At 45.6% G+C, this 16,763-nt stretch overlaps 1 protein-coding gene across 2 annotated transcripts in view; it reads right to left on the bottom strand.

Annotated features, from left to right (window-relative positions):
• NRP2 (neuropilin 2) overlaps positions 1-16,763 on the bottom strand; it is a 248,896-nt gene that overhangs the window by 97,974 nt on the left and 134,159 nt on the right. For both annotated transcript variants that reach the window (XM_079977300.1, XM_079977299.1), the window contains exons 8-10: positions 12,266-12,410; positions 8,461-8,810; positions 4,460-4,604 (exon numbers count right to left, since the gene is read on the bottom strand). In XM_079977300.1, the coding sequence (XP_079833426.1) occupies positions 4,460-4,604; positions 8,461-8,810; positions 12,266-12,410 (640 nt within the window). The remainder of the gene's footprint in view (positions 1-4,459; positions 4,605-8,460; positions 8,811-12,265; positions 12,411-16,763) is intronic.

The raw sequence follows: 16,763 nt of genomic DNA, 5'->3' as shown, positions 1-16,763 counted from the left end.
CCCACCACCATGAAATATAAGAAATCTGGGATTGCTTGTTTTTTAAAAAAATGGAAGCAGAGATTCTTAAGAATCAAAATCCGGCAGCAGATAAAACACTTTTCATGGGAGTCAGCATGAAAGAAGCTGGCAAACATTTCACTACTAATTTCAGGTTATCGTTAAATAAAATTGAAAGCTGAAGAAAATTGCTTTAAACACCTTTCCTTTAGCTTGGAGATTCTAGACCTTCGCCGCTAAATAACCTTCCAAATAACCTTCAACCATCTCCTCTGGCTTTGGGCAGAATACTGTGCAACTACAAACTTGCCAAAATTACAAGGTCAAATCTCTTACAATGCCATCAAACTCCAAAGGCATCTGAGAACAGGTTACATGCAAGGAAATGAAGCATTTGAGCACTGAAAATTCCCAGGGAAAGCAAAAGTCCAAAGCTGAGTCAGATACAGTAAACCGTTTCCTCTTGTGCACTGATTTACAGTAGGAACACAACTGTGTGAGAGATCTTTGAACAGGAAAAGCCACACACTGTGCTGGCATCCTCTGCCGCTGTAATTTTAGAGTCGCTCCAGTGTATTGCATGGTCAATAGAGCTGTACAGGTTTCACGGCAGAATAAAGCAAAATTGCTCCAGCAGCAGGACAGGCAACAGGCTCTAAGAATGAAAAGTGAGGGAAAGGTGGCCTCTCTCCTGCCGTGCCGTGTGCGCGCTTGCAAAAGGCATCTGTGGATCCTGTTACAAAGTTCTGTAGCAATGGGAACCAGATGTTTGGAAGTTCAAAGGAGGGAAGACCAGTCACGAGCTCGTGTTCGTCAATCTTCAGAGGGGAAAAATGTTGGCAGGTCCTTGAAGCAAGCCAGCTGTTGACCTACTGCTTCAATTCCACCCCCCAGTACCAGCCAGTGAATTAGGTCCTGGACTGGGGGTTCTCTACTGGAGCTACTTCAGCTATTACTTCTTGTCCTCAGGAACAAACGCCTGTGCAAGTTCACATCTTTGAAGTGGTCATTTATTGCATAACTGAATCAATTAGTACTACTTGCCTTTGGCGGCAAAAACGAGGCCCAAGTATTGCCATGGCTCACAGTTCCTCAACACCAGGCATCCCCAAACTCGGCCCTCCAGCTGTTTTGGGACTACAATGCCCATCATCCATGACCTCTGGTCCTGTTAGCTAGGGATAATGGGCATTGTAGTCCCAAAACAGCTGGAGGGCCGAGTTTGGGGGTGCCTGCTCCACACCTAGCACTGTGCTGCACATATACTGTTGTAGTAGATATCAAAGCGCTGATATTTGGAATTCACAATCGATTTTTGCAGGTGTTGGTTAAGTCGGTTAACAGGCCTCATAATGTGAGGGGTAGGTATGGGTGACCGAAAGGCAAAGCACGAGGTCTCTACTTGGTGACTCCACTCGGGGTGCAGCTTCATTAAACCAGAAGGCAGATGACCACTTCTTTGTACAAGGGCACAGTACTAAGGATGTTGGTAAACCTGTGGCTTGGCTGTACCACTTCAGGTTGTTGCTCACTTGACTGAATTGCTCCACATAAAACCCATGTCGCTTATACATTTAGTTTTCCATGTTTGGGGGTGAGACAAAGGTTTAACAGAGGACCACTTGGTCCCAATCTGATGCCTGAAGTGGTACAGTCCAGACACTGGGGTACCACTCCAGTGAGAACAAAGCTGAAATAGGAGGCTGTATCATATGCCAGCATCGTTTGCCAGAATGGGGGGGGGGGGAGCTGAACAGCAGCATTTTCCCTCACCCCCACCCCAAGTCTTTGCTCCACCAGACTCCTCCATCCAATAATCTTAAAACAAGCAAGTTTTATTCCTCTTCTTTTTTTTTATTCTGCCTAACCTTCACGGTCTCATGACAAGCCCTGCCAGGAACTCTGCCTGTCCTTGTTATATCTTAAGCCTTTATTTACATATTTTGAAGTTTGTGAGGCAACTTCCCCAAACCACCCTCCCTCATTCATAAAGTGTTGGCAATGTGTTTATAGGTTTCTAGGTAGGACCACACTTCTCTCTATCAGGGCAGCGTGGGAGATGCCCACAAAAATTCCTGAGCAAGAAAGGGCATGCTGTGATGTTAAGCCATTTTAGGGTTCTGGTGCAGGCATTTCCTGTAGAATAGATAAAAATGGTCAAGGAAACTTGTCCCAGTAACGTGATTGTGAGATGTACAAAGAGGGAGGTTAACCTTCTGAAATCCCTCTCCAGGCAGCTTATCAATTTGTGTTTAAAGCTTTTAAGTCTCCCGTTATTTTTTATTTTTTTTTGGTGTGTGTTATAATTTGATGATGAATGCTTGCAGTATGTTATCTTGTACAGCTTAATTATTGAAAGGGTAATAGCAACTGAGTGAAAGGCTAGGCATGGACTCTTCTGTTTGAGCTTCTTGCAGAAGAAGCCCATGCAAAAACGCTTTTTACAGATGTGGTTTCTAAATGGAAATCAAGCCTCTTTTACCAGTGACATCTTGAAAGCAGATTGAACGTTACGACACATCTTAACAAAATAAAGGAGAAATAACAACTTTCTGGCCCTAACATTCAGCAACAACAACAACAACAAAAGATTTTGTTGTCATTGGTATATTGTGCTTATTTTTGGTCATTTCAGATAAGCGGTGGAAACTAGAGAGCTAAATTCAGCTGACAGCTCTCATGGGTTATAACTGCACATATTGAAAGGTAAAGATGAACAGTTCTTTTATTTTTAAAGAATCTAATGGATGGAAAAATAACTGAACCTCAAGAAGTTTCGGAAGTGAGAGCTGGACCATAAAGAAGGCTGATCACCAAAGAATTGATGCTTTTGAATTATGGTGCTGGAGGAGACTCTTGAGAGTCTCATGGACTGCAAGAAGATCAAACCTCTCCATTCTGAAGGAAATCAGCCCTGTGTGCTCACTGGAAGAACAGATCGTGAAACTGAGGCTCCAATACTTTGGTCACCTCTTGAGAAGAGAAGACTCCCTGGAAAAGACCCTGATGTTGGGAAAGATGGAGGGCACAAGGAGAAGGGGATGACAGAGGACGAGATGGTTGGATAGTGTTCTCGAAGCTACCAGCATGAGTTTGACCAAACTGCGGGAGGCAGTGGAAGACAGGAGTGCCTGGCGTGCTCTGGTCCATGGGGTCACGAAGAGTCGGACACGACTAAATGACTAAACAACAACAACAACAAGGACTTTCAGGTGCGAAGGCACTGCACTGTAGCTCACAGGCTATCTGCACCTAACAGTGAACTCAGGTGGGGACTGCCAACAGAAATGGAGTCCATGTTGGGCCACAGGGAAACAGGAAGGAGGAATCGGCACTTTCAAGGAAATGCAAAAGCACAAAGAAATATATTTTCGAAGTCTAAGGCGGCGAAACCAAAACCATCCAGCTTGCCAACATGGTCTGGACCACATGGCCAGCAAGCCATGGAAAGTTGAGTATCAGCTCAAAAATAAAAACGGAAAAGGAAGAAGGATTGGGGTATCCTGCAAGGCAGGGCTAGCTGGCTGGCAACTCTTGTCAGGGGACACACTGCAGATCCTAACCTATATTCCTGCCTCCCCCCCCCCCAAAAAAAAAAAAATTAAACCACAAAAATCATGATGGTGAGGAGCATAGAGTAGCAGTGGAGGTTAACAATACCCACTCTGCTTGGGTATTATTCTTCCACATATTCAAAGAAGGCATGGAGAGCAGCACTCCAACACCAACATCCTATCACTGCCAGCGCCATCTCTTCCTGTATTGACCAAAAAGGTCTGATGGGGGATGAATTTGTACATTTGGCTAAATTCTCCTCGTAATCAGAAACGCCCCCGCAATCGCAGCTCCCAGCAGCAGGATGGATCGTCTAGTCAAACGTCCAAAGAATTTCCATTCAGACCTCAGGCACAGAATGAGCCAGGCCTGAGGCTGCAGCCGACAAGGACCCTAGGAGAGGGACTGGTGAGTGTGTGAAGCTCTGCTCATCCCTCCATATGGATACGAAGGGCTAGCGCGTCTTCAGAAAACAGTGTGGCAAGTAGTTCTACTAATTATGAATTGAGCAGAGATCGTTCACAAAGGAGTGCTCGTTTGGGGGAGCATCCTTGACATGACCCCCACAGTTCTTACAGCAGGCACCCCCAAACTCGGCCCTTCAGAAGTTTTGGGACTACAGTTCCATCATCCACTGGTCCTGTTAGCTAGGGATGATGGGAGTTGTAGTCCCATCTGGAGGGCCGAGTTTGGGGGTGCCTGCCTTACAGCATGGGAATGGTTTCCCCTATGCTTCCTTCCCTAAGGAATCCTTTTCTTCTGCATGGATTTGTCTCTCATCGTCAATAAAGCTTGTGCTGGTGGTGGATTCTGGAAGGTGGTGGAGCACAGAGTCATACGTTCTTGTGATCAAAACAGCTGCAGCAGTCAGTTAATTATGTAGGTATATTCACAGGATCCTTACCGGTCCAATCACACCCCAGCACCTCCAATCGCATCCCGATGCCTGCAGGAGACCACCTTTCTGGGTGAACCCTGATGTACTGTGCAGGAACAGGATCAAACCTTCGAACCTCTGGAGTATCGTAGTGCATGTTTCCTTCAAAGATCTTGGAGAGAGAAACAAAAGGTTAAGCAAGAGCCTCCTTGGCCGCTAGCCACACAAAACAAATCGCCGGCACTGAAAGGAGCCGCTGCATTCTGGGACAGCGGCCGCTCATTTGAACTTTTATGTTTTATTGAGCAACAACGATGTCTGCTGTAATAAATCAGGACAACCTGCAGAACGCATGCGGTTACAAAACAATCACTGGGAAGAGAAAAATGTGAGAATGCTTTAAAAACAACAACCACTTAACTCTATTTGCTTTATTTTAAAAAACAACAAAAACCCCTTCTCTGTTAGCTTTAACATCGTACAAAAGCTCTCCATCAAACATAGGCATTTTTAGACCAAAAACAAACAGCCCTGGAGTTTGTGTTATTTACATATCCAGGCTTGGAGCATCGTCAGGTTGATCTGAGGACAGGAGATGGCATGAGAGCAGATTTTTGATTTTTTTTTTAAGCATCTAAATCAGTACAATTATTTAGTATTGCCTCTGAGGTCAAAAAGCAGAGGTTGCAAGCTCTACCAAGGTTGGTTAGAATGATCAAGAACATTTCCTAATCGTGTAGGTAAAGGGATGAACAATGCAGCAAGGGAACAAGGGAAGTTGTACCGTCTCCTTGCCAGGGATTTTTAAAGCTGAACCCTGCTGTTGCAGGGGGCAAGGTGAACGACAAACATTTCCTTGAACTGTATCAACCTGTGAAGCTGCTATGCAGGCTATGTTAATCTGATTACAGTTCAGTAAGGTATGCCCAGTGGAGAGATGGCCTACAGCTTGGGTTTTCAGAACCACGCTGAAAAGGGAGCACAAACTGAGTTGGGCACACTTTTTGACTCTTGATTCTGTTCAAGGTGCACAAGGACCCATGTAAGAAACAAAAGAGACCCCAGTGACTTAGCTGTGAGAAGAGAGTCACATGTAAAACACAACAGACAAAGCATCATTTTCTGATATTTGTAGTTAAGTAAAGGTAAAGGGACCCTTGACCATTAGGTCCAGTTGTGGCCGACTCTGGGGTCATGGCGCTCATCTCGCTTTATTGGCCGAGGGAGCCGGCGTACAGCTCATGTGGCCAGCATGACTAAGCTGCTTCTGGCAAACCAGAGCAGCACACAGAAACGCCGTTTACCTTCCCGCCGGAGCGGTACCTATTTATCTACTTGCACTTTGAGGTGCTTTCGAACTGCTAGGTTGGCAGGAGCAGGGACCGAGCAACAGGAGCTCACCCCGTCGCGGGGATTTGAACCGCTGACCTTCTGATCGGCAAGTCCTAGGCTCTGTGGTTTAACCCACAGCACCACCCGCGTCCCATTTGTAGTTAATGGCTGTACAAAAAAAAGAAAAGAGAGAGAATGAGAGAGAACCTCACAGTGTTGTGCCCAAAGTGAAAGACCCCAAAAGGTTATATTAAAATAACTTTGATCTCGAAGCCATGCATTTGAGAGACAGCCTAGACTGTCGAACTACATCGGTGTAACTTTGAATAAGGATTAAGCAGTGTCTCTTCTCCTCCTCCCTCCCTCTCACCCCAACCCTACCAGAGGTTGTGGCCAACTTAGTTTTATACAAGAGAAACATATGCCGTTGCCAACTATGCAGTCCATCTGACAAAACCACACAGCATGCTTTGGCACGAAACATGCGTCCTCCTAGCCAGATCCTGATCCCAGATACACTGACTCAAATCTGGTATAGCTCTACTGACATCTTGTGTAAATACGATTGGCTTTTGACTTTCTGTTTTTAATGGGCCTTTCCCACCACACTTCCAGAGCACTCCGTCTCCCTTTGAAGCCATATGTACTAAGTCAAGAAAGAAGCCATTAGCAACACAGCTTTGTGTTTCTATAGGAATCAGATCTCCGGGTCCTCCGGATTAAGGTTATTGCAATGGTGCAAAAGTTCAGATATTTCAAATCCTCTACAGATAAGAACATTGCTCAAGGGGACTGGAGGGTAAGGGGTAGAAATTAAGCAGAATCTCTTCAATATCCTCAAGCATTCCCTCACATGCGGTGCCTAAAACACTTCCCCAATGGACAAGGTGCTACCTAAGAAAGAGCACAGCATGATAACACGGTCAAGTGTCTTTGTTTGTGTGAAGACATGGCTGCTCACCAAGAAATATTTGTCCTTCTGTGCTCACCTAACAGTCCTGTTTCTTTGCAGGCTCCTCATCTGCTACCAGAAATCTTGTTTTAAGGAAGTAACTTTTCTCCCTTTACCTCAACGTCATCACGGAAAACAGATGAAGCCAAGGGATGCAAGAATACTTCAGATTTCGAAGGTTCCCCGTAATAAAGAGGAAACAGTAAATCTGGATGATTTACAAGTATGAGTAAAATTACTGGACTATCCTAGCTTACTGAACATACCCTGCATACATCAGTATGTGCCATTTTGACACATTTTACACGTTACTCTTTCCATTTCCCTGTAAGGAAAAAGAAAATATTATATTCCTTGCTTGCAGCCTAAGGTCTCATTGCCTCCTCACCTCCACCACCACCTGCACCATGAACATGCGTCTGGGCAGTACAAAGAACTAGATTCAACCAAAAATCCTTTCCAAGAAGAGTGGAAATTTCTTTCCATTGTGTGATGGCACCATGAAGCACTCACAATGAAGACAAGGGATCCTGCCTTCTCTCCTAAAGCACGGACTGTCTCGCCAGTGGTGCAAGCTCTGGTTATCTCCCGCTTGGACCACTGCAATGCGCTCTACGTGGGGCTACCTTTGAAGGTGATCCGGAAACTACAACTAATCCAGAATGCGACAGCTAGACTTGTTACTGGGGGCAGCCGCCGAGACCATATACCACCGGTCCTGAAAGACCTACATTGGCTCCCAGTACGTTACCGAGCACAATTCAAAGTGTTGGTGCTGACCTTTAAAGCCCTAAACAGCCTCGGTCCTGTATACCTGAAGGAGTATCTCCATCTCCATCATTCACTGAGGTCCAGATCCGAGGGCCTTCTGGCAGTTCCCTCACTGCGAGAAGTGAAGCTACAGGGAACCAGGCAGAGGGCCTTCTTGATAGTGGCGCCCGCCCTGTGGAACAGCCTCCCATCAGATGTCAAGGAAATAAACAACTATCTGACTTTTAGAAGACATCTGAAGGCAGCCCTGTTTAGGGAAGTTTTTAAATGTTTGATGTTTTATCGCTTTATTATTATTATTATTATTAGTAGTAGTAGTAGTAGTAGTAGTAGTACTATTCTGTTGGGAGCTGCCCGGGGTGGCTGGAGAGGGCCAGTCAGTGGGCGGGGTATAAGTAATCATAATCATCATCATCATCATCATCATCATCATCATCATCCTCTCACTAGGATGTGTCCAACCAACAGTAAACTTCAAGAAGAAGAAGAAGAACAAGAAGAAGAGGAGTTTGGACTTGATATCCCGCTTTATCACTACCCTAAGGCAGTGTTCCCCAACCTTGGACCTCCAGCTGTTTTTGGACTACAACTCCCATCATCCCTTGCTAGCAAGACCAGTGGTCAAGGATGATGGGAATTGTAGTCCAAAAACAGCTGGAGGCCCAAGGTTGGGGAACACTGCCCTAAGGAGTCTCAAAGCGGCTAACCTTCTCCTTTTTCCCTTCCTCCCCCACAACAAACACTCTGTGAGGTGAGTGGGGCTGAGAGACTTCAAAGAAGCGTGACTAGCCCAAGGTCACCCAGCAGCTGCATGTGGAGGAGCAGAGACACAAACCCGGTTCACCAGATTATGAGACTACCGCTCTTAACCAATACACCACAAGAAACAAAAACAAGGAGGGCATGAAACAGCTAAGAAACGGGCATGCAACCGTTTTGTACCCCTTGCGGCATTTCCACTGAAAGGTCTTACCTTAGGCTGCAGCGTTTTGGAGTCCTGTATAAACTCCCAGTCCTTCCCATTCATGCTATAGCTGACTTTGAACTTCTTCACGAAGGCTCGAGCCTCTGCCACGTTGATGCTGTCCCCACCTCGGGCCCCTTGGATAATCACGCCTTTCACATTCTTGGGGACGCCCAGGTCAACTTGAAGCCACTCCTCCCCGGGCTGTGCTTGAGGGATGCGAGGGAACCACCCTGAGCGGCTGCTGACCAGGCGTGCTGCACTGGGAACCCAGTGATATTCTCTGGTAGAGGAGGCTGAGATCTGGGAATCCGGAATGAGCCCAGAGAGCATCCCCAGCATGTTGGAACAGGGAGAATCTGTGTCAAAAGAAACGGGGAAGGGGGCAGATTGAAGCAAGACACGCAAAAAAGCAAGTTTGTGATATGAGCACAGGAGGAGAAACATCCCACCGCGACTAACTGCTAGGTACCGAAATGTCAAAACACTTAAGCCTGCTATGCTTTGCTTTATAACAGCCATCACAGCCCGCAGGAGCCCTTCAACAGATCCTCAGGACACCCCTGCTATTACAATCTTCATCCAAATTGCTCTCGCTTGCTAGCCAGCCTTGCCTTCCCAGCCCCCAACCTCCCAAAGTAGAGGGGGGAAAGAAATCGCATCCACTAACAGCATCCTGGCTGCTGCTCCAGTCCTCTTAAAAAAATAAATATCAGTTAAGGCCATTCGAACGAGAGATAAACTGCAACTGGAGACAGTAATATTAAACAGTTCGGCTGACGGCCTGGCTCATAATGCTTTTTTTTTTTTTACGTGGCAATAAAATACCACTGGAACCACAAGCCCTAATGTAGGGAAGAAGCAGTCCTGAATACACTCCACCGAGGCTACAATCTGAGTTACGGTTCATGGCCCAGAAGTTCCCATACATGAAGGTAACATGTGCATTGAGCTAAGAAGAGATGCTTGGGCAAACTTCGCATGTCAGAACGTTTAGGAGTCCCGTCACCATCAAATAATGAATTAAATTTTATGTCGGACAAGGCATCATCACAGATCACCAACAGACAGAACGGGAAGCTGGGTCCTTTCCCTGTGAGTTGTCCCTCTTTTGTTACAAGTCTCCCTCCATCCGAGGTGCTGCCTGGACAACCAACCAAATGACTGGATGGAGCAAAAAGTTATCTAAATAACTTCCATAATCCCCTCTTCTTAATGGCCTCAGTTTAAACATTCCGGTTTAAACTAAGAGGCGCCAAGCACTGAGAAACTGAACACCCACAAATGCATTTAGAATATTCTCTTTCACTCCTTTCAGGAGATCTTTTGGCAGACATGTTTCTCTTCCATTTCATCATCCAGCACTGACCTGTTTTAGAAAATACTTTTGAATTTATAAAATACTTTTGTATTTTGCACTGTTTAATGGTATTTCATTTTTTGGTTGTCGTTGCATATTTTGCTGTGCACCGCCTTGATGTTTTTATATATGGGTAAAAGGTAAAGGTAAAGGTACCCCTGCCCGTACGGGCCAGTCTTGACAGACTCTGGGGTTGTGCGCCCATCTCACTTAAGAGGCCAGGGGCCAGCGCTGTCCGGAGACACTTCCGGGTCACGTGGCCAGCGTGACATCGCTGCTCTGGCGAGCCAGAGCCGAACACGGAAACGCCGTTTACCTTCCCGCTGGTAAGCGGTCCCTATTTATCTACTTGCACCCAGAGGTGCTTTCGAACTGCTAGGTTGGCAGGCGCTGGGACCGAGCAGCGGGAGCGCACCCCGCCGCAGGGATTCGAACCGCCGACCTTTCGATCGGCAAGCCCTAGGCGCTGAGGCTTTAACCCACAGCGCCACCTGCGTCCCTTATATATGGGAGAGATCTACAAATTTTAGATTTGCAGGGTCCATTAGCAGAGCCATTCCAGCTGATGACTGAAGAAGGTGGACTTCCGTAAGTGACATCGCATAATCTGGGTAGCAGAGGAGAATAAGTCTGGGCTGTTGAGATGTAGAGAATCCTGCTTTAGCGCAGGACTGGCAACATCGTGAACTGCAGTTGTGGTGATCAGCAATGTGGTGGAGGCCAAGTGCTTTAAGCCTCCCATTTCCCTGGCATGATACCAAACCAAGCCTCTCTCGCTACCCCATTACTCTCACTGCTGCCTGTTCAAGAAAGAACAGAACAACTATGCAAGGGCAAACGAAGCAACAAGCGTCACTTCTGTTTTGAGGCATGTTCTGAACCAGGCACTTTCCGGCTCATACCCAATGAAATCATCCTATTAGCACGAAAACGGCTGCTTGCACAACTTCCAACCCTTGTGTCTCCCTCTCCCCCCCCCCCCCCCGCTCCAGAGGGTTGATGGAGGCCCCAGAACAGATTTCAGGGTGCACAGGGAGAGCGAGGGCAAATTCCATTAAGCAAACACCCCATAGTCAGGATTGTCCACCATCTTCCCTTCTGGGAGTGGGGGTAGCTTCCCTCCAGAAGAAAGATCTTTGTGGACTACATACAGTTTGTGAACTATGGTCTCAGGCTAGTTGCTGCTTGGCTAGCTCCCAAGTCTTTAATTCTACAGAATAAGGTAGCTGAGGCATGTCCAACAGGTAGATCAACTGGACGTCAGTGGTAGATCACTGGCTCCCCCCACAGAAGCTGAACAACTTTTGCTCCTCTAAAAAAAGCCCAATATTCTTGTCCTGCACCCCCCAAAAACGGGCCCTCCTCCTTCCTAAAGAAAGCTGTACAACCTTGACCTGACCCCCCCAAAACAGGGCAAAAAAGCTCAACAACTTAGACCTGACCACCCCCCAAAGGGAGTAGATCACTGCCAATTTTTAACTCTGTGAGTAGATTGCAGTGTCTTGGCAGTTGGCCACCCCTGAGCTAGCTGAATTACTCCCAGGTGTCTCTGCACAGGAGGCTGTTGTGACAGTGGTTGCAGGTGGTCATGTTCTACATTTAGGTAATCCACAGCTGGTGATCTCTCTTCTGTCACACGCAGCAGTCTTGTTCCCCAGATCAGTCTATTTCTGGTCTGTGTAGATTGTGCACATGCTTATTAACAATTTCATTCCATGCCAGTTCTGTTGTTGTTGTTCTAATCCATGCAAACAACTGGGTTTAAAATGCAAATTTTGGGCAATTTTTTTTTTATTGTGTTACAATGCGCAAGCCGGACAAATTTTATCTCAGGGTATGCATATTTAAGGGGACGCAGGTGGCGCTGTGGGTTAAAGCCTCAGCGCCTAGGACTTGCCGATCAAAAGGTCGGCGGTTCGAATCCCTGCGGCGGGGTGCGCTCCTGCTGCTCGGTCCCAGCGCCTGCCAACCTAGCAGTTCGAAAGCACCTCCGGGTGCAAGTAGATAAATAGGGACCGCTTACCAGCGGGAAGGTAAACGGTGTTTCCGTGTGCAGCTCTGGCTCGCCAGAGCAGCGATGTCACGCTGGCCACGTGACCCGGAAGTGTCTCCGGACAGCGCTGGCCCCTGGCCTCTTAAGTGAGATGGGCGCACAACCCCAGAGTCTGTCAAGACTGGCCCGTATGGGCAGGGGTACCTTTACCTTTACCTTTATGCATATTTAAAGGAATTTTATCCCAAAGCATGCATTTGTTTATGGATTTTGGTACATGTTTTGAGCCAAAAACCTATATCACAGAATTTGAAGAAGTAAAAAATCTAAAGAATAATTATGTTTTGATCCACACATTATAGTCTAGGAGGTGTGACTTAAGTCAGAACAACTAAAAATGCGGGCCAAGTGAGATTTTCCTCCATCCCTGTATTCAGGAAAGGACAACTAAAAACGCAAACCTGTGATCCGACAGCCATACAGTTCCAAACGAAGAGCAATTCCGCTGTGCCAAACCTGGGGCCGGATCCTGACAAACCGAGTCAGCACTGGAGCATGGATCTTGTTCAGAACCACTTCCGAGGCATCGGTGTTAGCCTGGAATACCTGGAAAGGAAAGAGCGCAAATATAGTTCCAGTTACAGACAGGTAGCCGTGTTGGTCTGCCATAGTCAAAACAAAATAAAAAAATTCCTTCCAATAGCACCTTAAAGACCAACTAAGTTAGTTCTTGGTATGAGCTTTCGTGTGCATGCACACTTCTTCAGATACACAGTGTATCTGTGTATCTGAAGAAGTGTATCTGAAGAAGTGTGCATGCACACGAAAGCTCATACCAAGAACTAACTTAGTTGGTCTTTAAGGTGCTACTGGAAGGAATTTTTTTATTTTGTTTTCACAAATATAGTGTTATCCTTTCCTATTCATCAGAACAAGAAAGCCTGGAATGTGAAAGAAGAAAAACGAGAAATAAAGATAACTGCCTGAATGGTTGCACAAAATGCCCGTGAGGATAACTGGCTAGGGCGAAGGTTGTCCAAGTTTCAATTAGTCTCTATTTCTTTGCCTCTAACAACAACCTAACCTGCACATTCGGTGTTTGCCAATGGTTATGTTTAACTCCTGTTGTCTTGAATTAAAGAACCTTTTAATGAGGGTGAAAGAGGAGAGCACAAAATATGGTCTCAACATCAAAAAAACGAAGATCATGGCCACTGGTCCCATCACCTCCTGGCAAACAGAAGGGGAAGAAATGGAGGCAGTGAGAGATTTTACTTTCTTGGGCTCCATGATCACTGCAGATGGTGACAGCAGCCACAAAATTAAAAGACGCCTGCTTCTTGGGAGAAAAGCAATGACAAACCTAGACAGCATCTTAAAGAGCAGAGACATCACCTTGCCAACAAAGGTCCGTAGAGTTAAAGCTATGGTTTTCCCAGTAGTGATGTATGAAAGTGAAAGCTGGACCATAAAGAAGGCTGATCGCCAAAGAATTGATGCTTTTGAATTATGGTGCTGGAGGAGACTCTTGAGAGTCCCATGGACTGCAAGAAGATCAAACCTATCCATTCTTAAGGAAATCAGCCCTGAGTGCTCACTGGAAGGACAGATCATGAAGCTGAGGCTCCAGTACTCTGGCCACCTCATGTGAAGAGAAAAGACCCTGATGTTGGGAAAGACAAGGAGAAGGGGATGACAGAGGACAAGATGGTTGGATAGTGTTCTCGAAGCTACCAGCATGAGTTTGACCAAACTGTGGGAGGCAGTGGAAGACAGAAGTGCCTGTCGTACTCTGGTCCATGGGGTCACGAAGAGTCGGACACGACTAAACAACAACAACAAATGTTTAACTCCATGGCATGAACATCTTCGCCTAATCCTATCTTCTAACTTTTAAAGGAAAAAAGAATAGCCCAGTATAATTTTTTTCATGTCAGTTGGTACCTCAGTTCTATCCTATTCTGTTATGACAACAGCTGAAATGCCAACCCAGACAAACCAATTAAATAAAAAAGAGCTTCTGATTTCAGATGGACAAGCCTGAAACACTTTGGCGCAATTCCCAGGAGTGCAAGATGTTCAAAACACTCCTCAAATCTACAGCCCACTTGCCTGAAATAGAGCATACAAGCAACAATTAGCGTTATCAGTTGAACTACTGACTTTACCCACTCATTCTTCAGCTTCAATATTTACAAAGTGGGCGTAATAATCATCATAATTCTCTTTTGTAAGCATTGCCGATTCAAAACCAGCCCATTGGAATGCATTCGTTTCCTCCATTGAAGTAGCAACCTCTCCGAATAAAAGCATGTCAGTCACTTCCCTTCAGCGCACACGTACAAACACCAGAAATAAAATAAAAACTTTTTTAAAAAACAAGACCTTTATTTGGTACAAGGCATGTTGCAGTATTATTCAAACAAACGGCTGTCTTACCAGATGGTCTCAATCGATAATTACCATATGGACCATTCCACCACCACCACCCCTTCTGCTATTTTAATAGCCTGTGTAAGTGTCAGCAAATTTTCTTTTGGGTCTTCATCTTCTACGTGGGGAGAAAGAAAATAAAGGAGATGTTCTAAAAAGAAAACTGCTACGACCATCCTGGGACACACACTCCCTGCATGCCAGAATCTGAAGGGTCCTCATGGCTGAACTCTCATTTGTTTGGGACCAGAGAATCCAAGTTTTTTCCTTTTGTGAGTTTTCGGTAGGTGTGCAAATCTCCACTGACCTTGCTTGTGGCTTCGATGCTGGATTAAGCAGAACTGAATCGGACTAGCACTGAAGAGCTAAATCACTTAATCTTTAGAGTCCAGGGATTCAAGAAAAGGCTCTCTTTTTTGAAGATCCAACGGCATTTTCCTAATATTCCAGGGGAACCAGCATTAAAGGGATAATGCAGATGTTTCCTGGGTTTGTAACAATCAACTGTAATCATCTTGGGGCAGAAACAGTTTGCCAGAGTCCATGTATCACAACTGCAGTGTCCTCTATATGAACTTGCTCTCTGCAGGAACGCAAGGGGCAGTCGTTCCCACAGCATCAAGCGTGGGAAGAGAAGCCCGGATGCAAACCACGAAAGATCACAACATGCAGATAGAGTCCTGGTGGGTCTTTCAGCAAAAGGCCATCAGTGGGCCCTCCTAGTCCCAAGACAATCCTTTATCCTTTAAAAAAAAAATTTAAATGTCTTTTTATTTTTTACTTTTCAAGATTATACATTTTTGACATTTCAAAACTTGATTCCTTCCCCCTCTTTCTGCAGTTCCTTAAATTCATTTTTAATATCTTCTGCATATCCAAATTAACTTAATTTGCTCATTTATTCATCTTCTTTACAACTGCAGGTTATTACAATAATCCTGCTACTGTTTTAATCTGTTTATAATTTATCTGTAAATATTCAATAAACCATTTCCATTCTTATATATATATATATATGTTTTCTTAATTTCTTATTCTTTCGGTAAGTTTCGCCATTTTTGCATATTCCGTAAGTTTTTGTATCCATTCTTCCTTTGCTGGGACTTCGGCTTCTTTGCATTTTGGGGCAAGTAACATTCTAGCTGCTGTAGTAGCATACATGAATAAGTTTCTATACATTTTAGGTAGTTCTGTCCCTATAGTTCCCAAAAGAAAAGTTTCTGGGTTGTTGTTTTTTGTTGTTGTTGTTGTTTAGTCGTTTAGTCGTGTCCGACTCTTCATGACCCCATGGACCAGAGAACGCCAGGCACTCCTGTCCTCCACTGCCCCCCGCAGCTTGGTCAGACTCATGCTGGTAACTTCGAAAACACTATCCAACCATCTCGTCCTCTGTCGCCCCCTTCTCCTTGTGCCCTCCATCTTTCCCAACATCAGGGTCTTCTCCAGGGAGTCTTCTCTTCTCATGAGGTGGCCAAAGTACTGGAGCCTCAGCTTCACAATCTGTCCTTCCAGTGAGCACTCAGGGCTGATTTCCTTCAGAATGGAGAGGTTTGATCTTCTTGCAGTCCATGGGACTCTCAAGAGTCTCCTCCAGCACCATAATTCAAAAGCATCAATTCTTCGGCGATCAGCCTTCTTTATGGTCCAGCTCTCACTTCCATACATCACTACTGGGAAAACCATGGCTTTAACTTACAAACGTTATTTTAAACATCCTTTTCATTTCATTATATATCATTTCCCAGTCCCAAACTGCTCCTCGGTACTACTTTATCTCTGCACAACCATAAAGGTAAAGGGTAAAGGGGCCCCTGACCATTAGGTCCAGTCGTGGCCGACTCTGGGGTTGCGGCGCTCATCTCGCTTTATTGGCCAAGGGAGCCAGCGTACAGCTTCCGGGTCATGTGGCCAGCATGACTAAGCTGCTTCTGGCGAACCAGAGCAGTGCACAGATACGCCGTTTACCTTCCTGCTGGAGCGGTACCTATTTATCTACTTGCTCTTTGACGTGCTTTTGAACTGCTAGGTTGGCAGGAGCAGGGACTGAGCAACGGGAGCTCACCCCATCGTGGGGATTCGAACCGCCGACCTTCTGATCGGCAAGTCCTAGGCTCTGTGGTTTAACCCACAGCGCCACCCGCATCCCATATGCACAACCATGAGGAGCCTCAAAAAAGCCTTACATTAAGGGGAGTTTACAGAGCACCCTTCCCTGTAAGCGTTCCTGGGACTTATTTATGAGACCCACCTCTATAGATCTCACCAAGTAAATGGCTGTTAATGCGCAAGGAAGATAGCCGTGAGGACTGACGATGTGCCTCTTATTCAATTGTTTCTCAATTTGATCCTTTCACACGGTTTTGCATGCTTTGTGGTAATTTATGCATTGTGACTTGCCATTATAGTTTAGTAATTCTTCATTGTAATTGTTAAGCTGTTTAATTATTATTGTGTGATATTTAATTTTACTGTTCACTATTATATTGTAAGGGACGCAGGTGGCGCTGTGGGTTAAAGCCTCAGCGC

The sequence above is a fragment of the Podarcis cretensis genome (genome assembly GCF_951804945.1).
Source record: "Podarcis cretensis genome assembly, chromosome: 1".
In the NCBI taxonomy this organism is placed as follows: Eukaryota; Metazoa; Chordata; class Lepidosauria; order Squamata; family Lacertidae; genus Podarcis; species Podarcis cretensis.
Note: the sequence above shows the minus strand (reverse complement) of the source record. Positions and strands in the feature narration are given on the sequence as shown.